Raw genomic sequence first — 27386 nt, 5'->3', positions numbered from 1 at the left:
GCGATTGTCCATCTGAAACTGCCGAGCGTGTTTGCTACAAGTGCAAGCAGGTGAGTTGTTCATCTGCCGATCTCTTCGGTACAACATGCTGACATGTGCGCTTCTACAGCCTGGCCATCTTCAATCTGCCTGCCCTAACTGATGATACTACGACAATGGTGCAGCGTCCCTCTCATTCAGCACGTCTACATCGAGGTGTGCATGACTATTCTAAATGATTCTCGCCGGCCATGTCGATGTCTCGGGATGCCATCTTGATGTCTTCCGGTGTATGAATAGGATATTGAGCGACATGTTCAGTCCGCACATGTTTGCGCTTCCATTACGGTACTCCTGGCTTCGCGGCTGGCTCAGCAATGGTCAAGCACACGGCCATCAGTATCCAGGTGCTTTGAATGCGAGCTGAGTATTCCGTGAACATAAGCATGACCCTTTGTGTGCTTGGGCAGATCCTTTCAATCCGTGGAGATTATAACATTCAATGATGAGAGACAAATCACATGTCAATCTGGCATTACACGTCTCCTCCTCGTTCCTTCTCGTCAATTCTGCGCTTTTCACACTTGACACGTGAAGTCGATTCCTTGCAGTCAGGTCTATAAATTTGTTCGTCGACACTTGCGATTCTCATCTAGCCAACAAATTTGGCATGATCACGACACACCAGAGCAAGATCACAAGTCAACACAAATTAGCCTCTCGGCTTCCTGACACAAAATCACTACAAGACGTCAAGTCCACTGCGCCTCCCTGTCGCTGCAGCTGTGCATCAGCTTTCTAAATCAGAAGGTTCGCGTCATATTCGAGATCTATCATATCGGTGACTGGACTCAACAAAATCGCAAAAGCGTACATTGAGCATGATAGAGCGCGAGCACCCGAGAACCGGGCCGCCACGGCTCGCTGCGTATTGCCCGACTTTCAGACAGACTGAAGATCTCGTGGCGTTCACTGTCAACAAACTGACGCGTGCCCATGAGAATATCTCTCAAGAACTTGCGTTCTCAGACGAGGCTATCAAATATGTTTGCAATGAGGAGTTAGTACGGGTCCGTAGGCCGCAAAATCTGTACCCAGTCTACGGTTCTGTCGCTTGTCTTGGACCAGCAGGAGCGGGAAAATCATCTACGGTCAATTCACTTCTAGGAAAGGACACAGTGGCTATCGAGCACGATGGGGGTGACCGCGGCACTTACGTGGTTCATGAATATCATGGAAGTCACAGAAACCAGGAGACAGCTTTTCATGTGGTCATCACGTTTCGGTCACCATCAGCAGTCGACAAGTTGGTTAAGCAACACTATGACATTATCCGCCGCTATTTGGCTAGCCAGGACGAAAACAGCGCCGACGAAGATCTCAGCCGTGGCACTGAAGCTGATGATGAAGAAGAGCGGAAGGCGAGATATCTCGAAAGTCTCGACTTCTTCTCCGAATTACTTCAGATGTCGTGTGATGAATTCGGGTCCCAAAACAGCACTGAGCGGTTTTTCATTAAAGCTCGAGAAGAGGAAGAAGAAGAAGATGATGATGATGATGATGATGACGATGATGATGGCGATAGTGGTGGTGGTGGTGGTGGCGATGATGACGGTCGCCGTCATCACGATGTCCTTGGCGATTTATGTGACAAGATCAAGAAGGTGGATGGCTACCAAGAGTCGGCTCTGGAACTCACCGTAACTGATCAAGCAGCGCTCGGAGATGTGTTTATGCAATTTGCTCGACCTACCGTTCATGGCATTTTTGTCAACGCGCTCTGGCGACTCATCGATAAGATCGCCGTGTACCATGACAGCGACATACTCAACACCGGACTGGTTCTTGCAGATGCCCCAGGGACCGGCGACTCTGATCCCACGGTTCGATGCAACACAGATTGCTGTATTAGCTCATCCAGTGCCGTCCTCGTATTCGCGGACATCTCGCGATGCAAAGATAACGAAGAACTTCGCAGGAATCTAAGAAAATGTATCACCTCCGGAAAGGAGCGGCAGACATGTTTGGTCGTGACTCACATTGATGAAAAGAAGCACTTTGCATCACATGAGAAGGCCCATATTACTCCAGCTATGGTCTCTCTTCGCGAGACAATCGTCTGCTGCGAAAAGGCCATTGCTGCTTCTGAGAAGGAGAAGGAGGATGCCACTGAATTCGCCCAACTTCAATCACTTGACAGGCGCATCAAGGCACAGCAGACGAAGCTCGTGGGTGCTGAAGCTGAATTGACTCAGCTGACAGTGAAAGCCAATTGCACGCTCAACGACGCACGCCTTCGGGACACCTGGAGGAAGCTTTCTCCATCTAAGCAGGCGCCAGAGCTCAAGATTTTCTATGTGTCCAATAGTGAGTACCGCAAGCATCTCAGTGGCAAGCGACCTCTACTGGACTTCGAGACTACTGGCATACCGTCACTTTCTACCCATATTTACGAACTTGCAGCTCGCGGAAAGGCTGAAACTCTCCGCCACATCGTCGAGATTAGGCTGCCGAATCTCATCAGAGGCATCAACGGCATCCTTAACAAAACCCCGATGGAACGAAAAACAGAAGTAGAGTCGGTTGTTCAGTCGTCCCTCGCTCAGTATCTTCCTGAGATCATCAGTAGCCTGCTGCAAAGCGTGATGAGGCATGTCCAACAAAATCTGGTCAGCACGGTCACGGACAATCAAGAAGATTGGATCAAAAGTTGTGAGAAACTACTTTCGGGATGGACTAGCGAATGCAAGGCACAGACATTTCTTGCCTTCTGCCGCAGGTCGGGCGAGTGGCGAGTACAGCATGGAACTGGCAAAGGTCCTAGAAGAGAAGCCAAAAATTGGAACACATTGATTCGACATGTTGCAGACGACGATCTGATCTGTGCTTTCGACGAATTCGACGAAAATATACACCAGGAAGAGATAGCGTTCGACAGTCGCGTCATGGGTATATCCGAGAAGCTGAAGGACATCATCGACAAATGCGAAGCATCCCACGGTATTGATATGCACGAATTTTTTGTGTTCATCGACGGCCGTTTGAAAGAGGTCGCCAGAGAGTTGAGTACTCAATTCGTCGACTTCAAAAAACTCATCATGATCATTCGTGCCAGGTGCGTTGTGGATGAGGAAGACAACTACGTCAAGAGGGTTATGCAGCCAGTATATGAGAAATGCCAGCTGATGCGAGCGAGCGATCTCGGGGGCGCAGAGCTTCCGCGATCTTCGAGTTCGCAAAAGCGTCCCAGACGAGCGAAGGGCACAGTACAATCCGCGCGTTCTGAAGCAATCAGGGACCACATCCGCGGAACGCGTGGCAACTCTGTCTTTCAAGCTGCGATCGACCTTGCCGTGGAAGACTTCTCTAATTATCTTGACTCGATCATAAAGTACCTCATGAAGGTCACAAAGGAAGCACGTGAACGCATTCTCAAAGACTTTGGTAGCCGCTTCCAAAACGAATCCTTGGAGGCCCAGGACGCAAATTCTGAGGTTGTCGGCAGATACGAAGCGGCGATGAGAGAGGCGGCAAAAGCGGCGGAGGACGAAGTCAAGGGCCCTCTTTTTGAGAAAATGCAACAATGTATCCGCTATGAAAACGGGGCTGATTAGCAAGCGACGTCCAGTCCTTGCTTGCGAAGCAGATGAGCCGAGTCTTGATTGGGCGCTGCCACGGTGCAGATCAGCATTTAGGAGTCCTACAGAACTTGGCAAGGGTTGGTGACAGCGTCAAGTTGCTCACCTTAGACGGTTGCACATACGATCTGGATGAGATATCTGGACAGAATCTGTACTTCAGTCTATGTTACATCGAAGAAGCAAAGGATATGTACCAATTGCGGCGTACGAGGCGTAGAATGTGAACATGTCTCGTCGTGAAGACATAAGACGGTCTCGGTCCAGCAAACGGTCTCTTTTTGCTTGATCACATGATTCACAAAGCAGTCGATCCATGGACAAATAGGCATTGCTACTAGAATGCAGCCTGCATCTCCACCTCTCCATTGAGCTGCCGAAGCGAATTGTCGGCCAATTCGCTCCGTAGCGCAGCAAGCTCTGTCTCGCGTGTCAGTCGATCCCATTCGCGGAGCGATTTCCTGTTCCTGATCTCCTTCTCGCCGAGCTGGCGGCGAAGCTTTTCAGCCTCCTCCTCCAACGCAACAACTTTGGTACGATCAACGAGGGGTTCAAGCTTCTTGCCGCCCTCGACGATCTGCGGCAAGTCGACAAGCGCGGGATGGGGGCGATTGATAAGGCTATGAGGCCCTGTCGCCGCTGGCTCGACGATGCGTCGTGTCGCCTTCGGCCCTGTCGGCGGACCAGTGCTGGTTGGCTCGGCGATTGGCTCTCCATTAGGGCCGAATCGCTGCGATCTCGTAAAAGGAGACGATGCCGCTCCCACGCTTTGGCGAAATGACGCGGCTGGTCCCGAGGGAATCGAAGTTGCACGTGGCCCCAAGGGCGGCGCGGCGCCACGTCCGAATGGCGCCGGTTCAGGTTGGAATTTATCACCTCGTCCAAAATTCGAAGTCGGGGGAGTCCCTCCTCGCCCTCCGCGATAGGACAGTCCAAAACTGCTTCCGCGACCTCTCGGCGTATATTCTGCGCCAAACCCACCACGACCTCGTGATGAATAATCTCCTCTTGCAGATGGTGTCCCACGTGGTCCTGAGGGTGGTACAGCTGACGACCTCGAAGAAGCTCCAGCAGAGGGACCCGTGGGTGGATTTGCAGACGCTGGGGGATGACGTTGTCCTGCTGGACCAGTCGGGGGCGCACGCGGAGTCACGGATGGGGCTTCTTCCGGGCGTCGAGATTCGGGAATAGACGAGGATAGGTCAGCGCCTGCAGCACTTGGCTCGGCTGAGTCCTGTTTTCGTACTGGGTCTCGATCTCGCTCTTGTTGATTCGATTGTGCCATTCGTTGTGGATGAGCCTGTGCCTGTGGAGCGAGAGATGAGAGTCGTTGGATCTGCTGTTGATTTTGTGTTTCGTGGTGCTGAGTTTCATTCATTTGCTTTCTCGGCTCTGTTGGTACAGATTGGGCCATTGGTCTGATTTCATGTATATCTCTCCGAGGCGAACCTTTGCTGGGCAGAACGCGTTCCTCGTTTACCACGTGTTGAAGCCCTGCTCGACTGGGGTGTATGGGAGGTGAGGAGCGCCGTGAAGTCGTCGTAGAATTATATCCAGATCCTTCCCGAATTGGATAGTCCAATCGAGATTCTCGCAACGGGGGCGAAACATGCCTTCGTCTATCCTCCGTTGGACGGACATCAGTTCGATCAACCCTGGGCGTCGGTGAAGGTGAACGAGGCCGAAGATCTCGAGCAATATTTCTCGGAGGCGAAATATGTCGTTCGCGTGGAGGGGGGGAGAATCGGCGCCGCGGTGGCGGCGATGCGATTCTCGATTGTGGGAACTCGTCATGTCGCGGACGAGGTGGGCTTACCAGCCGTTCACGTCTTGCAGGTGGCGGCGATCTCCTGCCTCGACTTGAAATCGGCGATATCTCTCGTCCTCTCTTGTTTAAGGATAGAGGGCTACGGTCCCTGAACCGCGGGATCGGCGATCGACTTGGCAGATGAAATCCTCGATCTCGTATGTCATCCCGAAAGCCTCTCTGGAATTCGCGGGGCTCTCTTACAGGCTCCCGCCGAAATAGATCGTCCCTTGGTAGCTCCTCTCTTCTCGGTGGACCTGCTCTATAACCATCTCCTCCTCGTAGATCATGCTCCCGGAATCTTGGCGAAGGCGAGCGACGTCGAAATCCATCCCGAATGGGCAAGGCGAAAGGAGGTGACCGGCTGCGATTTCGAGGGCCGCGATACGAGTCCATGTAGTCCGATCTTCTTGGAGGCAATGGGGAGCGACCACGGTAGCTATCCATGCGCGGCGGTGTACGCTCGCGACCCTTACCAGGGCGATATGACTGACTCCATATCAGCTCATGTCTTGTTTCCAGGATGGGACAGAACCGACCTGGCCTCGACCATTGCCAAATTGGTCCTCTGGCGGAATGTCGCGTGGTCTTGACTTGTGTCAGTGAGAGCACACCGCGTCTTGCAAAATGTCACATACCTCCTGTCCCTGTCCATGTTTCCTATTCGACTGATGGTCTTCCGATTTGCGCAGCTACGTAAGATCCAAAATTCACAAAAACGACTTTGAACGGCGGACGCGCGAGATTGGATGTTGCCAAATTTTGGAACAGGGTCGCGCGCTGGATCGACAATGGATGCGGTATCACGTGCGCCTTCTCATATACAATTGCGAAGGTAGGACACACTCCCCACCTTGTGGTAATGTTTGCCCGCAGAATATATATACGAGAGGACTACACGTTTCTTAGCTTGTTATGTTTTGTTCCATGGATTAGAGAGTGGACCATGAGTTGTAAAGGGTGATGTAAATTGTGAATATGCAAGTGATATTCAATCTACGTAGACAGCAGGGTGGTGATGGGCCTGAAAAGTTCGTCCCACCACTTTATCTCGTGGCGTCACCTCGTGGTGTAAATGGGACGGAACTTCGCGCTCGCGTGTCTTGCATGTACGAACAGCTCCTTCAATTTTCAGCATTCGCCATCATTCTCTCCACACGTGCATGCTACTTCGCCCGAACGCCAACGGAAAGACTCGGTCCCGTATCAATTCATCGACCAGACCATACATTAGGCGATCACAAACCTTCCGGAGAGCCAACGCGAAAACGCTTCCGTCGACGCCTGCGGACAATAGTTGATTCAGATCGGGAATGTCAGTCACGGCCAACAGGTAGGCATCACCATGCCCGGCATCATTGCGGAGAGCCATAGCGCAGTTGTGCGCAAGCCAACCAAGAATGAGCAGCGTCGCGCACGACAAAAGCAACAGAAGCAAGAGAAGCAGCAAAATGGAATCGGACAGAAAGAGAACCAGAAGGATGTCAGTATATGCGCATTAATACTAGCCAGAACATATGTTAATGTACAATAGCTCGGTGCTTCACCTAACGGCGAATCCACATCCACGATAAGCACAAATGCGCCGAACGGTAAGGGTTCATCCAGAGCAAAAGATGAGGAAGAGCCTCTTGTCGTGGTGGAGGAATCTATACCAGAAGCCATCACTGCTTCTGACAACGCGCTGTATGAACATTTCGCCGGCGTTTTCGCGAAGTTCAGGGAGAATCATGGACAGAGCGACAGCGCGGTGGACCTTGACGCAGCAGAGCGATCAGATAAGCCTGAAATAATGAACGATGAGGACTACATTCAGGATGAAGACGAAGAAGCGGCAACAAAGCAGCGGATTTCCAACAAAGCACGCAAACAAGTCGATAAACTTAGCGTTGCGGAACTCAAGGCTGCCGTGGCAATGCCAGAGGTCGTGGAATGGCACGACGTTTCAGCGCATCACCCACGGATGCTAGTCACCATCAAAAGCAATCGCAACATCGTTCCAGTCCCGGGTCACTGGAGCCTGAAACGGGAATATCTCAGCAGCAAGCGCGGAATTGAAAAGCCTCAATATACGCTGCCTCCGTACATTGCCGAGACTGGTATCACAGAGCAGCGTCAAGCCGCTATCGAAAAGCAAGAAAATGCGACCCTCAAGCAGAAGCAGCGAGCACGTGTTCAGCCGAAGCTCGGCAAGTACGACATCGATTATCAGACCTACTACGACGCCTTCTTTTATCGTCAGACAAGGCCAGCACTCACTGGCTACGGAGAGGTATATTATGAGGGCAAAGAATCTGAGACAAATTTGAGACATCTCAAGCCAGGAGATATCAGCGATGATCTGCGTGAAGTCCTAAATATGCCGCCCAATGCGCCACCGCCCTGGCTGCTCAATATGCAGAAATTTGGGCCTCCACCATCATATCCCGCACTCAAAATTCCTGGACTGACTGCGCCACCACCACCTGGAGGATCATGGGGATATCAGCCCGGCCAGTGGGGCAAGCCACCAGTCGATAGCAACGGAAAGCTCTTGTATGATCTATTAGGCGATGACAAAGCCAAGCAGGAGCAGGATGGAGGGGGGGTGGAGAGAGCCATCATGAAAGAGGAGCAAGCTGACAACACATTATGGGGTGAGCTTCAGCCTCGAGAGAAGCCAGAGGAGGAAGAGGAGGAAGAAGAAGAGGACGACGACGACGATAGGGACGACGGGGGTACAGGGTCAGGCGGACCTGGAGTGGAAACCTCATTCATCTCAGAGAACGATGCACCAAGTGGCATACAGAGCGCCATACCGAATGATGTGTTGGGTCGCGCAGGGGGCCGCCAGGACTTCACATTGAGGAAAACTCGCCCTGGAACCGAGACAGAAGAGGACTCGGGACCACGATCAGCAGGACAAGTCCTGGTGGAACGGTCAATTCGGGCTGAAGGTTTCTTCGGCGGAGAGCGCGCATACGATATCGGGAACTCTTCTCGTGGCCCTGTGCTTGGGTCAGATCGTGACGATCGCGGGCGCAAGCGCAAGATGAACGACGTGGACGCTTCCATCGATATCGATGCACTCGAGCAGGACGATCGATTATCAAAGGAACAGATCTCGCGACGGTACGAACAGGAAACGGCACAGCAGAGCCGTGGAGGGTGGAAGGGAGCGGCTGCAGACCACGAGGACCTCAGTGGGTTGGTAGCAGAAGAAAATGCGAAGCGAAGGAAGCGCGATGATGATCGGAATGCCCGTGGAGGACGAGGAGGACGACGTTGAGCTTCTGTTCAAATTGATCCTGATGTCTATACAAAGAATCATAATTCATCATGCTCCTTGCGGATTTGACGCATCGTAAAGAAAGATTCAGAACTCTATTGAGATGAAACAGTACAAAGGTAATATTGTGAAGACGTCTGCGGACTCAGATCTATGAGGACAGCATGACGCGGTGCGATGCAATGCAATGCAATGCACACCGTGAAGCGACCACCAGATCACCAGTAGAATCCACGCTGGCGAAATCGCATGCTTTCACACAAATGTAATCGCCTCCGCGCCCGATAGCATTGCAAATATAAAGACAATTCACCTCTAGCCCAATGGGTTGTGAAATTTTCATCATATGCAGAAATTTTGTACAAGCTGCCATACGGCATCATCGTATCGATCGATTCGTAGCTTGCAAGTGAGCTGATGCGGTGGTTGGAAAATTTTGCAAAAATCGAAACATTTTTGGTGAGGATAAGACACGGGAAAAGGTAAAGAAATGTGAATGAACCATGATTCAGCACCTAATGCAATGAGGTGCTGGGTAGTCGTGCGATGCCTGATTGTTGGTACAGCGGCGATCCGAAATGTAGACAACATCAATGCAGAAGTCGAAAGTGATGCCGCGCCAGTTATTGTTTCAATGCTTGCGTCAGCGGTTGCGTAAGGTCGTAGCTCATATGGAACGGAAGCCAGGCGCTAAGTCGGAGAACGTTGGTCTGCTTGTCCAATGAATGCGATACTGGTACATGTGATGACCGAAAAGACGTGTGAGAAGCATGCTTGGGGTCATCACTCAGAAATGGCTATAGATCTGAGGATTGGCGATGTCGAATGGTTGAGCTACGTAGCCATTGCTAGCATTGTAGTCTTGTCCGCCATTCAACATAAAGTTCGGGTTGCCACGTTGTGGGGTGGGTGCAATCATGTCATGCTCAGCATGGCCATTGATCTGCTCGCCGGCATTCGCGGCACCATTGTTGCCGTAGGAGACGTAGTTATAATCTTTGGCAGGCCATTGCTGAGGTGCGCCGACCATCCCATAGCGGTTGGCCCGGGACGGCGTTTGGTTCGAAGTTACCGCAGGAGCAGCGGTTTTGGATTCGAGTGCCGAGAGTATCGTCGTGCCGGAGCTCGCCATACGAGCGTCGTAGTCTGCAACCTTGCTCTGGACGCGACGGCCGTGGGGAGTGTTCCTGATGGTGGGGAGCACGTCGCGGATGTTCTTGATGAGAACAGGCTTCGTCTCCTCATCAGCGAAGTCCATAGCCGTCTGTACAACGTAGTTCGCGTAGCTATCACGAAGCAGTTTATCAAGCGCCTGTGGGAGCATGATCTCCCTGATAATGTCGCGTTTGGTATCCGGGCCGGCGCATCGAATGCATTTCTCGATCACATTCGAGCTGAATTTCTGCTTCGAGAGATACACTATGTTTGTCAGGAATGCACGAGACAACGGTTCGGTGAAGCATGGCTCTGCAAGATCAAGGATGTATTGTACAACATAGTTTCCAAAGGGGTCCTTGACGAGCTGGTCGGCGTTCTTGATGACGTGATTGACCATTTCGCCCTTTTGAAGTCCGTCTGCGTGATCGATACAGCGCTGGAGGACACAGCAGCCATGGCGATGAGTGCCGACCGCGACGCAGTTGTTGCCAACGGCTTCAAAGATGAAACGTGCATCTGTCGGAGAGAGGTGGTTTAAGCATTTCTGAATGACGTGGTTACCATTAAGGTCTTGAATCAAGGCGACAACGTCGTCACGAAGGGCCTCGATAATAAGAGCGGTCTGTTCGGGCTTGGACACGAACTCGATCATCTTCTGAAGAGCTCGAGTACCGTGCTGGTTCAGGGCAATTTTCGTCATTGCCGGCATCGCATTTTTTACTAAAACAGTCCGCTGGTCATCGTTGCAGCTTTCGAAGAGCTTTTGGCACAAATAATTGCCGAACGGATCGACCATCAGCTCGACCATGTGAGTTTTAACGTCTTCGAATATGATCTGAACGGTCTGCTCGTTGCGCTCGTCCAATTTGCGCTGCAGAAAACGACAGCCGTGCTGATCCTTGCAGAGCGTGTAGATTTGACCGACGATTTGTTCCAGTTTGATCGAGTTGAAACTCTGTTGCGCTTCCTCCGTAGTAGCGCGTCGTTGAGGAGAAGTGATTCGAGCAGCGGCAGCGGCAGTGGTTGGAACTGGAACGACCGGTGGATATGCCTGAAAACCTGCGTATATAGGCTGGGGGTAAGGATTTCCGACGAGAGGAAATTGTTGTGGAATCCCGAAGCCTGCACCCATACCAATATTCATGGCCCCGAAGCCGTTGCTGAGCATTTGCATGCCATATGGATTGAAGTATGGTTGCCCGTAAGCCGCTACGGGGCCTCCGAACGGTCGAGGCGAAACGTTTTCCGCAGCAGGCGTGAAGAAAGGCACAGCACTGCCCTGCAGCATGGATCGACCAAGCCCGTCCTGGTTGTCCTCAAGTCGTACTCCGGCACTGAAATCCTGGTGGTATCGAGGTGTCAGCAAGCCGGATGCTGCAGCTCGTTCTGGCGACATGGGTTCCAGTGCTTTTGAGCTTTGAGCGGATGGCGAGCTGAGCGATATTGCACTGTCAGAATGGCCGTTGGCGCCATTGATGCTCTTCAGGGTGGGCAAGTCATTGGTGGATGATGACGTGGCACCGTTGGTGTACGCACGTGGAGCGACAGACATCAGAGCAGGGCGGCCATTGTCAGATGGGAATTTCACCTCCATCGAGCGGCGATCCAACGCGGGCTGTCTATTGTCGTTGTTTCCCGCAAGAATGCTGTTCAGTGGAGCTAGATTGAGACCGTTGCTCATCGTAGCAGGCGGAAGCGACATGCGCTGACGGGGTCCCCGCGTTGTCTGCTGCTGATCCGCCTTGGCTGATGATGCGAGATCAAGCGCGGATGAAATAGAAAGTGCTGGTTCGAATGTTTGCTCACTGCGGATGAGCTTGGGAAAGCCGTCGGCGGTGTGCTGCACTTTGAGATACGTCTTCGTATCAGATGGCGATGCCTTCGGGTTGGTTTGCGGAAGATGCGGGATTTGCTCGCCGTCGTCGCCGAACAGGAAGCCCGTGGTATTAATGTGGCCAAGGCTCAAGTCAGTCGTATTGCGCTTTGTGCGATCAAATGAAGAGACGGGCATGGAGTTCCGGTTCGATCTGCATGTAAATAATCAGTTTCCTGCCTTTGAGCAATAATTCCGACACGAATGTGTTATGCCTTCGATGGATGTGTGTCACATCATATGTCACATAGTGAGCATGTGAAGCCCGACACAATCGAGTGCCTGCAGGCTGGCTCATGCATGCGCACGGGTAGTGGAAATTTTGCCAAGCCTTTGCAACACAATTGATAGAAACTATGTGCCGTGCATAACAATGGACTTACTTGGCTGCTGAGCGATCGTTACGTTGCTCAAATTGAAATCTGTAGTCACCGTCGTCTTCGTCATCTGAGTGACGACGCGAGCCCGGCACAGACTGCGATGGAATATTGGAGGGATTGCCGCCGACACCACCACCATTCATGTACGTGCGAACGAAGCTCAAAGACGGAGACGTGAGCTGGGTGCTTGCTCTGTTCGGTCGTGTCGCAAGGCCCGGGGGCGAGGCTAGGCTTGCAGTAGAGTACCGGCTCGAGCGACTGAAACCCGAGAAAGCGTTGTGATATTCGGGTGGCGTGGTAGGCTCGCTTTGCGCAATAAGCTGATTCACATCCTGCTCGTGTCGCAAGTTTTCATCGACCTCTCGTCTTGTTTCTGGGTCAATGCGATCGAGTTCCTCTTGAATTTGTCGCTGCTGTTGTAGAAGGGTTTCGTAACGATGGTGCAAACCGATCTGGATGCAAAGGTCAGCTTATCAGAACGTGGCTCATCTCATCGAGTCGATCAGCTTGGCCAACATCAATGTCGCTTCCAGCTGATCGTACAAAACCAGTGTAGAGTAGAGTAGAAAACAATATGTCAAGGTGAGCGCTGTGGTGGGAGTGCATGCGTAAGAAGCCATTGGCTTGTGAAAAGCCAGCGAAAAGCATGGCAGTCGAGAATAGACCTCGGGTTTCCACTGTGACGCTGCATTTGCAAAACATGCTGCTCATGCAATACATTCTCGCGCGTTTGTTGGCATCGTAACCTTCGGCCAGAGAGCATGCACCAGTCCGCCGTTCCAAGGCTGTAGACATGGCGCATGGGTCTTCTGCCTCGCATCTTGCCCGTTGCGCGACCAACGGAGCGAACACCGCCACCGGCTGCCACACATTCCGAATCTTCCACTGTCTACAGACGCTCTTCTTGACCATTCGTGGATTCAAACAAGGTGCTGCACTTACGGTTGGCTGGGTTTCGCCTGCAGCTTGAAGACGCTGCTGGCCGATCGGCGAGAGTCCCGAGATGCCGTTCATAGTCGGTACAGTAGTCGTAGTGAATCTTCGGTGCAGTGAGCCGCGCACATCGGCCGGCGCTGCCATATTCGCACTCCACCGGTTCGGGTTTCTCGGCTGAGGCGGAGAGAATGAGTTTGTATACTGCTCCTCTCGAGGAGACTGCGGTCCGCGATAGAAAGCCATGATCTGGGTTGCGCGTCAGTACTGGCACGGAGACCAAACTCCAACTGAGCAACAAGAACGGTAATCGGGAACAAACCTCAAAAGATCGCGAACCGCAAAACAGCAAAAAGAAAGACGGAAGAGTGCAACAGCAAGAGTTAGAGTTGGCTGGTTGAAGGGACAGCCCCAAGAAGAGGGGACCTGATTGGCGATACGGCGGACGGAACCTCACCTGGGCAATTTCTGGAGTGGAGTGCCCATTAGCGCAGTGCGCCATGCATGGTACGAACCTGGAGGTAATACGCACCCGCTGACACTGGCGATCTCTTAATACTATTTAGTCTACCGAAAAAGAGCCATAGGGGTTGTGCCCAAGGATAACCAGTCGTCTCCCCGTGTGCGATGGGGCATCAAATACGCCCTCGTTTGAACCGTCCTGTGTACACAATCTTCTGACGAAATTACCACCACCGTCGGGCCTTCAGCTCATCTCATCCTCGCCCGGGCTTACCCTTTACCGGCGCACTGCGTAAGGGACCAACCGCGAATTGATGGATCGGCGGCGGCGCAGGAAGCAGCGAAGCGGGACAGCAAATGCAGAAGAGGAGAAGTTGCAGAAGTTACCCTAGTCAGGGTCTATCACATCCAATCCCAAGCTTCCACACTGCTTCGTTATTCCGAGTTCGCGGGACTATCTGAGCTGGTGAGGTGAGTAGGACGTTTGGATCCGGAACGTGAACAGGCTCTACGGGCATCGGCGCTCCGACGGTTGAATAAAAACGACAATATTAGTCATCAGCGGGAGTCGGTATCTGATGAGTAATCGATATGCCCCGTCCGATTTGACATGAACGCCAGCAGTCAGGAAGGCGTTGTGATGCTTCCATAATTTCCGCCTTTGCTTCGGCTACCAGCTACACATGCAAGATTCTTCTACGTCTTGCCTTGACTCGTTATCTTGCCTCTCAAGTGGAATTCGCTGTCAGGCAAGTTTAGTGTCTCTGCCAGCGAAGCCTCCCCGTTGTGTACCTAGGTAAACACCCATTCCACAGTTTCGTCAACAGCAGGATGTGCGAGTGGGCGGACAGGCACCCACATAGTGCAGTTTAACCCACCCATGGACCTCCACACATGGATTTGAAGCTGTCGGCGTGGTGGGTTTTCTACTACTGTATGTTTGATGGCAGCGAACCTTCCCATAGCACGAGAGGAAATATAGCCAGACAGAGCAACCCCGAGTGTCACAATCCCTCACGAACATCGTCAGGCCGCTGTGCTGAACTCAGCGGCAATATTCAGCTCGCCAAAAGGTTCTTATTCGTACTCATCAGCTGACGATCTGGAAATGTCCTCGAGGCCAAGCGGCATAACTTCACAGCGCCGCGCGTATGAGGGCTGCATTCTGCCAGGATCCCCACCACGACTGTCATCATTTTTCGAGCTCGAGATGCACCCGCCATTTGTCCACCCGACACGAAACGCTGGCGGAGCTATCCGACCAGGGACATTCCGCCAGTAGCTGAGCACTTTGATTACATACCTGCCGCTCTCGCCTCATGGTAGATAGCTCGATCACAGCAGCATAAGCAGCTCAACCTATTATTATCAACGTCATGCGAGACTGGACTTTCACTGACAATAAAGTGAAAAGGCGGTCACCCATTCTGTGGAATGTCAAGGAACGGTTCTATTACCGACCAGGTCAGATGAGTTGAGGTGAAAGCAATGCAACAACGCGTGGGCAGAGAGATGTGGTGGGCAGAGAGATGTGGAGGGCATATGCACTATGATTGCAAGCGCCGATGCAATGCACCTGCTGTAGGCGTGCATTACGGTCCTCGCTCCTGGGCGTGGACCTGCCCAGTGGAGTATAGTAGTGGAGGACGAAAGCTCCCTCCTCGTGACTATCGCGTGACGTTTTCGCACCACATTCGCCATCGTCTTTGGCGAGACTCTCGGCGGCTCGCACAATGTCTTCCAATCATGTCCAGATGTGAACAAGATATCGTAGAACGAGCATTACCTCTCCAAAATGGCATGTCCCAGTCTCGCACGACGCGGCGTTTGGTCCGTTTTGCGGCGATGGAACCACCGCCACGTAGTGTGAAGACTCCGGTCAAGACAGAGATCTGAGGCGTAGCGCTCCAATGGAGGAAACTTCAGGCCGGAACCGACCTTGCAGATTGGTCATCTGCAGGCCGCCAAATTTGAGTGCCCAGATGGGGATCACTTGATATCTACTGAATCCAGGGCGTCTCGGAGTTTGCATCATCTCCAACTGTGATCGAACCCCGTGTGTCCAGTTTTAGGACTTGTACCAAGCACAGGCTTTGTGCCCAGTACAGACACACAGACCGCTTTGACTCACTTGCGGGAATGGCCGTCTCGAATTCTTCGTCCAGCAAGTTTGCCGACCCCGTGTCCGCATTGTACCGCGCTATGCGCGCTATCGCAAAACGGCAAACAAACCCTGCCTTCGAAACTCCCATCGAATGACTAATGCCGAGATTGCACGAACAGCGAACACAACTCCGGATCTAGTCATGCTCTCTGAGATTTATCACCGATCAGCCGCGTAGACTGTATGAGCATAAAGAGCGATTTAGAGGAGCATGGCTCCCAAAGTGAGAAAAGCGGATGGCACTGCTAGCCACGACAACCTGGCTGCGAAGGTCTGTTCACAGGAAAACAATGGGAAATTCCGATGTGGAGAAGTTGCTCATTGTATACAGGTTGGAGCCACATCGGAGGCCACGGCTAGACCTATCACTGCCAGTCACATCGGCACGACAGGTAATCCAGACGAAACTTCTCATATGGATCCGCGGAAAGCGAAGCAGACGACAAGGAAGAGGGAATTGCAGTCTAGAGACGACCTCGATGCCCTCCTCAAACCTTTCTACTACAGCAAGCGATTGACAGATCCTATCAACACAGCAAGAGATAAGTGGAATCTTCTGCCAGCATTTCTCAAGGTCAAAGGGCTTGTCAAGCAGCATATCGACTCATACGACTATTTCACCGATGTTGAGCTGAAGAAAATTGTCGAGGCCAACTCTCTTATCGTCTCGGAGGCCAATAACAAGAAATGGATTCGCTTCACAGATATCCGCGTAGGCAAACCTTGTCGTGTCGCAGATACTGGCTTAGGTTACGTCGAAACCGTGGTGACGCCGAACGAGTGTCGCCTGCGGGACATGACGTATGCTGCACCAATTCTTGTGGACTTCATTTATCCCAAGCAGTCCGGAAATGTCAGGAAGACGAATGTCATGATTGGCAGGATGCCAATGATGTTACGTAGCTCCAAATGCGTACTGTATGGGCGTCCAGAGTCTGACATGGCGTGGCTGAACGAATGCGCCGTTGATCCCGGAGGTTACTTCGTAGTCCGGGGACAGGAAAAAGTCATTCTGGTACAGGAGCAGCTCAGCAAGAATCGTATTATTGTTGAATCTTTCAAGGGTGTCATTCAAGCGTCTGTCACCAGTCACACAGCAAATGTCAAGACGAAGACATACGTGATTACGAAAAAGGGGTACATTTACCTCAAGCATAACTCCCTTTCCGAGGACATTCCAGTGGTCATCATTCTCCGCGCGATGGGCATACAGTCTGATCACGAAATTCTCCTGCTCACGGCCGGGAGCGATGCACAATACCAGGACGAGTTTGCTCAGAACATGGAGCTTGCAGCAAGGGAAGGAGTGTACACTCAAGAACAGGCTCTTGATTATGTGGCTAGCCGCGTGAAACAGGAGCGCTTTGATTCAAGGTTCAAGAATCGTGAGAGGACACCTAAGCAACAAGCATTAGAAAAACTCGCTGCAACCATCATACCGCACGTCGAGGTTGAAGGCTTGAACTTTCGACCCAAAGCACTCTATGTGGCATTCATGACTCGTCGGGTACTCATGGCTGTTCATGATCCCAAGCTTGTTGACGACCGCGATTATGTAGGAAACAAACGGTTAGAGCTCGCTGGGCAGATGCTAGCCTTGTTGTTCGAAGATCTATTCAAGGATTTTATCCGACAGATCAAAGTCAATATGGACAAATTATTGAAGAAGCCCAATCCCACACAAGAGTTCGATCCTTCACGTATTGTTGAGCAGGGCGAAGCTCGTATCACAAGCGGGATGGAGCGTGCAATCTCCACAGGCAATTGGACTCTCAAGCGTTTCCGCATGGATCGTGCAGGCGTTACTCATGTGCTGAGTCGATTGAGTTACATCAGTGCTCTTGGAATGATGACCCGCATAACGAGTCAATTTGAGAAGACACGTAAGGTGTCTGGACCACGTGCCTTGCAGCCTTCACAGTTTGGCATGCTGTGCACCTCAGACACACCTGAAGGTGAAGCGTGTGGTCTCGTCAAAAATCTGGCCCTCATGACCCACATAACAACAGCCGACGATGAAGAACCTGTGCGAAAGATTGTTTTCGTGCTGGGCGCAGAAGATATCGCCTTCGCGTCAGGCACCGAGATCTTCGCGAACGGCGCCTACATCATCTTCATGAACGGTACACCCATGGCACTGACTCGTCAACCCAAGCAATTCCTTGTCGGCTTCCGCAAATTCCGGCGAATGGGTAGAATCTCGGAATTTGTCAGTATATATATCAACCATCACCACAATGGTGTGCATATTGCAACGGATGAGGGACGAGTGTGCCGACCCTTGATTGTGGTTGAAAAGGGCAGGTCGAAAGTGAACATTCGTTTCCTAGAATCCCTACGCAAGGGAAGAGTCGATTTTGATGCTGCACTCTCCCGCGGCATCGTTGAATACCTTGATGTCAACGAGGAGAATGATTCCAATATCGCCATTTACGAGAAAGACATCAACCAATACACCACTCATCTGGAGATTGAGCCGTTCACCATACTTGGGGCTGTAGCTGGTCTCATTCCATATCCTCACCACAATCAGTCGCCAAGAAACACCTATCAATGTGCCATGGGCAAGCAAGCGATCGGCGCTATCGCGTACAATCAATTCACGCGCATTGACACTTTGCTGTACCTGATGGTATATCCACAGAAACCCATGGTCACTACTCGCACCATCGAGCTGGTCAAGTATGACAAGCTACCGGCCGGGCAGAACGCTGTCGTGGCTGTCATGTCATATTCTGGATATGACATCGAAGATGCGCTCGTGCTCAACAAAGCATCTTGTGACCGAGGATTTGGACGTTGTCAGGTTTTCAAGAAGATCAGCATGCCGCTCAAGTCTTATGGCAACGGCTATCGCGATCGATTGGCTGATAGAGATCCGAAAAATCCTCGTCATCAAAAAATCGGAAAAGATGGTCTCGTCGAGGTTGGCTCCCAGCTTGAAAGCTCCGAGATGTACATGCTCAAGGAGCAGCCCTTGAACCAAGCCTCAGCCATTCCGCAAAAGGATCAGAAGTGGTCACCTATGCACATGTCTTACAAGCTGCCCGATCCCTGTTACGCTGACAAGGTGATGATTACGACTAACGAAGCAAACACCACTATTGTAAAAATTCAGACGCGTCAAACACGTAGACCAGAGATTGGTGACAAGTTCTCATCGCGTCACGGCCAAAAGGGTGTTGTGGGTCTTTTGGTTGAACAGGCAGACATGCCCTTCTCCGATCGTGGCATCAACCCAGATATTATCATGAATCCCCACGGTTTCCCTTCACGTATGACAGTCGGCAAGATGCTGGAGCTAGTATCCGGCAAGGCGGGCGTCCTTGCGGGACAGCAGGAATATGGCACAGCTTTCGGTGGGAGCAAGGTTGAAGACATGGGTGCCACGCTCGTCAAACATGGCTTCAGCTACTCGGGCAAGGACTTCCTCACCTCAGGCATTACCGGCGAGAGTTTGCCCGCATACGTATTCATGGGCCCGATCTACTACCAAAAACTGAAGCACATGGTTCAGGACAAGATGCACTCGCGATCGACCGGGCCGCGAGCCATTCTTACCCGCCAACCGACAGAGGGTCGGTCGCGCCAAGGTGGTCTGCGATTGGGAGAAATGGAACGTGATTGTTTGATTGCGTATGGCGCAAGCCAGCTGCTGCTCGAGCGACTCATGCTCAGCTCAGATGCACATCAGGTTGATGTGTGCCAGACCTGCGGCATGATGGGATACAATATGTGGTGTCAAACCTGTGGGACGAGTCGAGCCGTGGTGCGGATGACTATGCCGTATGCCGCTAAACTCCTGATTCAGGAGCTGATGAGCATGAACGTCAAAGCCAGTCTACAGCTTGCTGACGAGTTTCCTCGCGAGGTCTGATAGGAAGAAGCAGGTGGTGATCGGATCATCATTGTGTTTAGACAGCCCCAGATGCCTGCAGTGCGCAAAGCATTATCACATCGAAGCTTTAGATCCCTGTTCCAAACCAATTGTCTGTCGATATTGGACATGGATCATTTTGGTCTTCAAGTGAGTAAAACGCTTAAAGATGTGACAGTGACTAGTGTACGCGTTGTGATATCGACTCCCACAATCCAAAACCTGTTCGATCCATCGCACGGACTCTTTGCTACTCAGATCCCGTCGGCAGTCCGCTGGCCGGAATGGTCACTCGCGGCGGGTCATTGCAGTTCGTGGCAGGTCAACCCTCCTCCCCGACGAGACTCGCCGGAGACAAGGAATCGTTGTGTGTGATATCCTTCTGGCGCTCCGGATCGTAGACATACGGAGCCTCGCGGATATATGCACTGACATTGGCCTGTGAGCGAAGGGTCTCCAGGTAGTCGCGCACCTGCGTAAGTGTATCTATGTGGCCTTTCTCCGTGCCCTCGAAGCTGTCGACCTCGATGAGGTTGAAGGGCTCGCTGGCTGCCTTTTCTCGACTATCATCGAGCAGCACGGTGTTGGTCTGGTCCCATGATCCTTTAGTATTTTTGGAACGCGCCATGCTGGGTTCCTTCCAGACTTTCCAAAGTTCTTTATAGACTTGTACTTTTTTGTGGAGGTGCTCGCGCTTCAGACCGAAATTATGCCGATTCCATATTGCAATCACGTTTTGTTTCTGGTCCTTCGTGAATAGTTTTTTGCACATATTCTTGACATTTTCGGGCTGCGCTGAAGACCATACCATGACGTAGTGCTCTTTGCACAGGTAATTGATGAATCGTTTCATTCCCGAGCGATGGATTGCATTGCTCCCGCCCTTTTGCGGTCGGTATAGTAGTGTTCCATTGAGATCCAGGATAACGAGCAAGGCTGGGTTCTCGGACTGTGACTTTGTGGGTGCTTCGTGAGCCTTCTCAAGGTATAATTTTGAGGGTGTGGGACGAATGATCGCCTGCTCGACTAATTTTGAAGGAAGTGATGATTTCGCATCGGACGCAAGTGGCGACGTCTTGGTACGTATAGACAATTCACGTGTTGGCAACTGGAAATCCCTTTCGTGATTGGCCACCGGAACAGGTTGACGATGGTTTGGCGATGGCCGTGAGTGACGACTTGATCCCTGGTCTTTGGCACCGTTCTGTCTGGGTCGGAAGTCGTCCATGGGCTGAATGGAGACATCATCTCCGCCCTTGCCATGAGTCGCATCACTGGCACTGGTACTATCCTGCTGACGACTTGCAACTTGTTTACCGCTGCCTGTGCACAAACTGGCATCCGATTGATGGCTTTCTTGTGCAGCTACGAGCACGGTGGGCTGAGTGTCAAACTTTGCCACTTTTCGCTTGCGGCGAACTCTCTTGGGTTTTGGATAATTTGGACTGTTTTCGATTTGCCCTTGAGCGATCTGAGCACGCTCTTCCTGGTCGTTAGCAATTTTCAGACTTCCAAAAGCATGCAGCAAGTTATTGTCCATCTGCAGGCTTGCATATCCACGAGCGCCACTGGCTCGAGGTCTTGATGCATTTGAAGTCGTCGGAAAGACGAAGAAAGAGCGTCGCGGGAGTCAAGCTATATGTATTGCATGAGGGGCACCTTTGACTGAACAGCTATTGCTCAATGTCAGCCGGTGCCTGACGTGTCACTGCATTCAGCCAGGATGATAGGGGTACCTTGTTCGCAGCGATGCCATCTCAAAGGAACTTAACGACGACTGACGAGCCGGATGCAAGAGACGAAAGACTGATCTCAAAGAAAGCTGCGAGTAGTCACGATAACAGATCAAGTATGAGATAGAGCGATGGTTACTGCCCAGGTGTGATTCAATTGGCACGCGGGGAGCGCATGTTGATATGTCCGGCCTTGATCAATCTTAGGGTTGCGTTGGGGTTGGGTTAAACATGTCGGGTTGAATCGGTGGGGTTTGTTACATGCTGTCTAACTTGTCGTGATATGTCTGGCAAGTGAAACTCCCTATCGAAATGATCCAGGCCCTCTCGTTGCATGGTATGCTAGGACATGAATTATTTGAACTCGTTTGTAAACCATGAAGGTAGTTTCAGCCGTGGTCCAGATGTGTACCTAGGTATGCACGATGACACTTGGGGATTTGACACGTGCGAGAGATATCTTGCTTGGTCGTCGAACCACAAGGAGGGGGAAAAGTCGTCTATCACAACACCACAAGGACAAGAACTTGAAGACTCTGCGAACATATAAATCCAGAAATTATCATGTCCGGAAATGCGCTGCACGATGAGATTCTGTATCTCGAGGACAAGACGTGGCAAGCTTTGCAACGATCCGGCAAAGATCTCATGCCTTACCTAACCAAAGACGCCATCATGCAATTCCCGCTGGGCGTCAAGGTCACCGCCGACTCTCAGCCATCGCTCACAGAAATCCTCAACACGCCTGGATTTGTGCCTTGGAAGACATATTCACTGAAGAACGTTGATGTGACAAGCATTGGTTCTGACGGTGCGGTCATCTCCTACCTGGCTGTCGCAACTCGCGCAACGGTCGGCTCCGAGGGTGGAGATGATGTCGAGTGGGAGGCGCTTTGTTCGAGTGTCTGGCGTACGGAGGGAGATGGGAAATTCTACATGTGCTTCCATCAGCAGACATTAACAAGCTGAAGACGTTGTTTGCCGATGTGTTACCTCACAATGTGTGCCTTTTACACATGGCTAATTTCACATTTCACAACCTCGTCTCACACCTTGCATTTTGTCACATCCCCATACCGCATAATTTGTCGATTTGTGACTCGCATCATACGCAAGATGTACAAGGTGTGAAGGTGGCCATTGTTTCATGATCGCGGGGGAACGTCTTTTGGTACAAATTAGCCTATTAATCGATATTGACACACACCGGAAACAGACTACATTTACATATAACTCTCGATCATTCCATGATCCATACCCAAGCATAATGAAATCGTGTCTGGTAGAGCTCAGCTCAATACCGTGGTTATTTCTCAAGACTCCTCAGCAATCCACCTCCGTTCTTGTCCGTTTGGACAGCCTTGAACATGTCACCAGCAGTCTCGAGACCTTTCTCGGCCCGTTCGAAAGCCTCGGGACTCCTGTCCGTGAGGACCGCGAGGTCTGCATCCGTAAGAAGGCTTTTGCCACTAGTGATGTCAATGTGTTCACCGTCATCCCGGCTAAGCAAGGCTTGAAGCTCAGAGAAGTCGGCTCCGTCTCCGCCCTTCAAATTGCGGAAACGCCCCTTCTGTATTACAAGCTTCTCTAGCCTTCGTTTGCTGTCTGCCTTCTCTAGAAGCATTTCCTCAACGGTGCCCTTTGTTGCGAATCGATAGACGATGACTGGTCGAGTCTGTCCAATCCGATGTGCTCGATCTTGTGCCTGTAAATCCTGCTGCGGATTCCAATCACTATCAAATAATAGCACAGTGTCCGCAGACGCAAGATTGATGCCTTGACCGCCGGCACGGGTGGACAGCAGAAAAACGCTGGTGTCGCTCTTCGGGTCATTGAAATCAAGAATCTGCTGTTGGCGGTCATTTTGAGCGATTGTACCGTCTATCGTATTAGTTAGCTCATGTCTCACAAACTCTGCGTTGTTTATGCTCCTGACCTATTCGACATGTTGGCCACTGGCGTAGTTCATTACAATACGTCTCCAGCAGATTCAATTGATTCTTGAATTGTGAGAAGATGAGGACCTTGTGCCCTCTCCGCAATAGCTCTGGTAGCAGTTGATCGAGCAGTAACATCTTGCCGGATTCGGTCACGAGTGTCTCGTCGACCGGCGTGTTGTCGTCAATGTCGAATGGGTAGTAGAAATTGTGCGGTGAATTGCAGCATTGCCTGAGTTGCATTATAGGATTCTGGAGCTTCTTCTGTGAGATTTCTCGCTTCGCAAGCGCTAGAGTCTTCTCTCGACGGTCAGTATCGCTATCCACTTCATCGGACTCCTCTTCTGGCGGAGATGCTGGCTCCTTTGCAAGCCGCTGAAAGTATTTTGAGTCAGATAACTCTTCGTAATTCTGGGTGTTCTTCGCCCTCCGTGAGCGAGGCGGAGAATCTCTCGAAGTTGCAGGAGTTGACGCTCGACTGGATTTGAGACTCTTGTTCGGAGTCGCGCTCTGAACGTCAAGTTTTCGCTTGCGACTCTCGCTTCGTGTACTCACTGGGGTTGTATTGCCGCTCAGCGATTCGACCATCTTGTTCTCCAAGAATACCCTGCTGTCACCATTGAGGATCTCTTGGTAAAGATCCCGTTGCGTCGATGTTAGAGGTGCGTATAGCACATACTCTCGTTTCTTGGGCAACGATGTCTCTACATCGGCCTTCACTCTTCGCAACAAGAAAGGCTTCAAAATGGCATGTAGACTCGTGACAAGATTTTTCTTCTTGTCTTCTGAGAGAATTTGTTCAAAGCCATTCTTTTCCTTCAGTGCACTGAAATCGAACCACGACTCAAACGATTCGAATTTGTCGAAGATGTTGGGCATGAGAAAGTGGAGAAGAGACCACAATTCGGCCAAGTTGTTCTGCAGAGGTGTTCCCGTGATGAGCAATCGGTTCGCCGATTGATAAGATTGAAGCTCGCGCACCAGGCGGCAGTTAAGATTCTTGATTCGGTGGCCTTCGTCGATGATGATATATTTCCAGCCGTAGTGAGCAAGATGTTTCCGGTCGTTCATGCATATTTCATAGCTTGTACAGATCACAGGAAACATTGTGCTTCCAGGGTTTCGCAGTCTCATGCGTCGAATTTCCTCGCGTTCCTGCTTGCTGCCATGGTACAGCACAACCGGGATATCAGGAGTCCATTTCTTGAACTCAGCCACCCAGTTGGATGTAGTGGAGAGTGGAGCGGCGATCAGAAAGGGACCGTGAATCCCTTTCTCTCTCAGAAATGCCAGGAATGAAATGGTTTGAATCGTCTTTCCCAAGCCCATCTCATCTGCAAGGATCCCATTCAACCCGTTTTCGTACAGCGATGTCAGCCATTCTAAACCTTCCAGTTGATACGTACGCATCAGGCCACCAGTGACTAGATCGGGCTGTTTCGCGGATCGCAGATTTTGCATGCCAATGCTGCTTGCCTTGATATCAGAGGAGTTCGCTTCTTCCGCCAAGACCTCCGAGATTGTGGTTTGGCCAGCCTTCGCTTGAACGTCCTCCTTCTTTATATGGTCGGCGATCTTATTGCCTTGCTTAGATTTGGCGGGGCGACCTCGCCGCTTTGGAGAGGCATTCTGCTGCTGCTCATCCGTCATTCCGGTCTCGCCAGCCGACGTCGAAGCACGTGTCGCCTTCTTCTGGCTCGCCTGCGCAGCTTTGTCGGCCTTTTCCTCTTGGTTCTGTATCCGCATACGGCCCTTCGCGCTTTTGGTAGCCTGCTCATCCTCTTGTTGTGTCATCTGTTGTAACATGATCGCCGAGTACAACTTGCTCTGACTGAGAAGGTATTCGAGTGCTTTAAATTTGCTGTCCACGGCATCCTTGCCGCCTTTCAAAACTTTCGCGCGTTCTTCAGCCAGTCGCCGATTGTGTTTTGCATCTTGCTTCTCTCGTGCTGCTGCGATTTTCGCCTCCTCCTCTTCCATGGTCCGCGAAGGCCCATTTTCAACAGATTTCGTTTCGCCGTCCGACGACATTGGTGGCGTAGGCGCCATTGACACGGTGACTGCGGTAGACATGCTATCACCTGAGTTTGAAGGCGTAAGCGAAGTGGTTCGCTGCTTTGAAGCGCTGACAACAGCAGCGCTCGCCTGATTCCTTCATTCGTCTATTACACCTCAATTGTAGAATTTACGACGCGTCAAGCATGTTGAGTGGTGACGTAACGCGCTGACCAATGCGCCCGTGGAGAGGAACTTTAGAAGGGTCTTGTTGCACATCTCACAGCGGAATTACCGCAGTGCTGCATAAGGACCGACATCGATGGTCACCTGGGCATCGATTTGTTGTTATGCTCTGATGTTATTGCATGTGGCGGAGAGTTGATTTTGCAGGACACAAGTACTGGTAACATCCCGGCTCTGGTATCGTTCGAAACCTAGTTTAGCTGAATGCAGAGCAGATACTGTATGAGACGCTTGACAATGTCACATCATGGATCACGGTGGTGTTCAGCCTTGCTTTTAGGCATTGGCCTCTGCGCTGGAAGCAGAACATCACAATTTCACCTTGTATGCTGAGATCATACTCCATGAGTGATGATTCTCTCTGCGAAGTCGGATTCTGTTCCGGTTTGACTCCTGAGGGCGCATTCCACGTATGACGCACGCCTTGTCCTGCGGACGAGAGGGATCACATTACTGTCGCGTCTCGCTATCTCCGAAAAGTATGATCCGCGGACGATATTGACTTTGCGGGAATGTGAAACAGGCGAATCAAAAGTCTCGCGCTTCAACAGCAACCGCCTCTGCCACCCGATGACTTCGCGGCCGATTTGTCCGGCTTTGCCAAACTCACGCCTCTGCCTCCATTTCCACCGCCGGCACCTGGACCCTTGACACCACTCCTTCTGTCGTTCAGGTCATATTTCCCGGCCTCGATATTCTGATAGATTCTTTCTGCGACCTCCAAGAATGCTCGCTCAACCCCTTCACCGCTTTTGGCTGAAGTTTCGACTACAGAATGTGGATGTTAGTTGTCTATCCTTCCTTAGAAACTTATAATCTCCATCCGATGATTCCGGGAAATAGCCTACTTACCATACTGGACACATTTGTTCTCCTTGCACCATTGTTCAGCTTCTTGGCGCGTGACTTGCCTCCTGTTCGGCGCTGTGTCGTCACCGTAGACTGTTGAGGCTTCCGCAAGATCGGATTTATTGCCAACAAGGACTACCACGATATCATCTTCGGCAATTTGGCGCAAGTCATTAAGCCATGCCGTCACAGACGAGAACGTGCTACGTCGAGTGATGTCAAAGACTAGTAGGGCGCCGGAAGCGCCCCGGAAGTATGATCGCGTTATTGACTTGTATGTTTCTTGCCCTGCAGTATCCCAAAGCGACAGTTTCATATGTTTTTGCTCCAGCTCCTTTGCGACCTTGCCCTTCGAGCCTTTGGCAGCGGACGGGGTTTGATTTGTCGGGGCATCGCTCGCCGAAGTCGGGTTGTTGATGTTGTACTGCAAGCTGGCTGGAGGACCTACGGGCACAATCCGCGATCCGAATTCGACGCCTATGGTGACATCGTGGTGGGAGACAAAGCGGCCTTCGCAAAGGCGGATTGTCAGCTATTGGCATCAGCAAAATGCTGAAAGCTGGGATGGGAATGAACCTACGGAGCCTAACGCAGAGGACTGATCAGCAAGCAAAACGAGATGATCAGTCAAGAGCCAATGTCACATACTTTTGCCGCTTCCCGAATCTCCGAGAGACACAATCTTGCTAATGAAATCGTACGGTTGCGCCATTCCGGCGATCACAGATCAGACGAATGGGGGATATCAAGGTTTCCACGTTTATCGCATCTGTCGCCTAGGCGGGGCGTCGATAGAGATGCTGAGGCACAGAATTGAGAAGAAATGGAAACCTCGAAATTGCGACAGGAAAGTATCGAAACGTAAGATATCAGAGAGTTCCAAGATTGTCGGTTAAGATGCAGTGAGGGACTATATCCCAACGGTAGAGCTCCGGCTCCGTGACCTTGTGCTGTGGGCAGCCCTCTTCTTGATCTGCCCTGCTGAGCGTTTAGTGCTGCACGTACGGCGCATGATGACCACCTGCACCTGCACATTTGTGCGCTTGCGCTCATCAGCCGACAATTCCCCGTTGAGCTCCGTTATCAT

The 27386-nt window shown here is 51.5% G+C and overlaps 9 protein-coding genes across 9 annotated transcripts; 4 read left to right on the top strand and 5 right to left on the bottom strand.

Annotated features, from left to right (window-relative positions):
* Positions 1 to 476: 476 nt before the first annotated feature.
* K489DRAFT_16058 (uncharacterized protein) lies at positions 477 to 3774 on the top strand. The gene has a single exon (XM_033599294.1). It carries the CDS (start codon positions 861 to 863, stop codon positions 3591 to 3593), a length of 2733 nt encoding a protein of 910 aa, XP_033464460.1. The 5' UTR covers positions 477 to 860; the 3' UTR covers positions 3594 to 3774.
* A 180-nt stretch (positions 3775 to 3954) lies between these two features.
* Positions 3955 to 6375, bottom strand: K489DRAFT_397701 (uncharacterized protein; the record flags this gene model as incomplete). Its single annotated transcript, XM_033606912.1, has 3 exons — positions 6063 to 6375; positions 5964 to 6012; positions 3955 to 5913 (listed from the first exon to the last, which is right to left on the bottom strand). Exons 1-3 carry the CDS (start codon positions 6077 to 6079, stop codon positions 3955 to 3957), a joined length of 2025 nt encoding a protein of 674 aa, XP_033464459.1. The 5' UTR covers positions 6080 to 6375.
* Positions 6376 to 6541: 166 nt separating this feature from the next.
* Positions 6542 to 8895, top strand: K489DRAFT_348757 (DUF382-domain-containing protein). The gene is made up of 2 exons (XM_033602380.1): positions 6542 to 6907; positions 6959 to 8895. Exons 1-2 carry the CDS (start codon positions 6770 to 6772, stop codon positions 8690 to 8692), a joined length of 1872 nt encoding a protein of 623 aa, XP_033464458.1. The 5' UTR covers positions 6542 to 6769; the 3' UTR covers positions 8693 to 8895.
* A 486-nt stretch (positions 8896 to 9381) lies between these two features.
* K489DRAFT_15950 (ARM repeat-containing protein) lies at positions 9382 to 12322 on the bottom strand. The gene is made up of 2 exons (XM_033599289.1): positions 11939 to 12322; positions 9382 to 11877 (listed from the first exon to the last, which is right to left on the bottom strand). Exons 1-2 carry the CDS (start codon positions 12019 to 12021, stop codon positions 9480 to 9482), a joined length of 2481 nt encoding a protein of 826 aa, XP_033464457.1. The 5' UTR covers positions 12022 to 12322; the 3' UTR covers positions 9382 to 9479.
* Positions 12323 to 16077: 3755 nt separating this feature from the next.
* K489DRAFT_311120 (beta and beta-prime subunits of DNA dependent RNA-polymerase) lies at positions 16078 to 19539 on the top strand (the record flags this gene model as incomplete). Its single annotated transcript, XM_033600758.1, has 1 exon — positions 16078 to 19539. One exon carries the CDS (start codon positions 16078 to 16080, stop codon positions 19537 to 19539), a length of 3462 nt encoding a protein of 1153 aa, XP_033464456.1.
* Positions 19540 to 19927: 388 nt separating this feature from the next.
* Positions 19928 to 20545, bottom strand: K489DRAFT_292586 (uncharacterized protein; the record flags this gene model as incomplete). The annotated part of the gene is made up of 1 exon (XM_033600224.1): positions 19928 to 20545. A coding segment is annotated over one exon (618 nt), but the record flags the coding sequence as incomplete, so codon positions are not given.
* Positions 20546 to 21579: 1034 nt separating this feature from the next.
* K489DRAFT_375508 (uncharacterized protein) lies at positions 21580 to 22539 on the top strand. Its single transcript, XM_033603703.1, has one exon. It carries the CDS (start codon positions 21837 to 21839, stop codon positions 22239 to 22241), a length of 405 nt encoding a protein of 134 aa, XP_033464454.1. The 5' UTR covers positions 21580 to 21836; the 3' UTR covers positions 22242 to 22539.
* A 39-nt stretch (positions 22540 to 22578) lies between these two features.
* Positions 22579 to 25189, bottom strand: K489DRAFT_311044 (SWI/SNF chromatin remodeling complex component; the record flags this gene model as incomplete). The annotated part of the gene is made up of 2 exons (XM_033600753.1): positions 22579 to 23153; positions 23209 to 25189. The coding sequence occupies 2 exons, from the start codon at positions 25187 to 25189 to the stop codon at positions 22579 to 22581; spliced, it is 2556 nt and encodes an 851-aa protein (XP_033464453.1).
* An 826-nt stretch (positions 25190 to 26015) lies between these two features.
* On the bottom strand, positions 26016 to 27011 carry K489DRAFT_291409 (uncharacterized protein; the record flags this gene model as incomplete). The annotated part of the gene is made up of 4 exons (XM_033600191.1): positions 26016 to 26218; positions 26303 to 26831; positions 26880 to 26884; positions 26948 to 27011. Coding segments are annotated over 4 exons (801 nt in total), but the record flags the coding sequence as incomplete, so codon positions are not given.
* Between the last annotated feature and the right edge of the window lie 375 nt (positions 27012 to 27386).

Source organism: Dissoconium aciculare (assembly GCF_010015565.1).
Source record: "Dissoconium aciculare CBS 342.82 unplaced genomic scaffold K489scaffold_1, whole genome shotgun sequence".
Taxonomy (NCBI): domain Eukaryota; kingdom Fungi; phylum Ascomycota; class Dothideomycetes; order Mycosphaerellales; family Dissoconiaceae; genus Dissoconium; species Dissoconium aciculare.
Note: the sequence above shows the minus strand (reverse complement) of the source record. Positions and strands in the feature narration are given on the sequence as shown.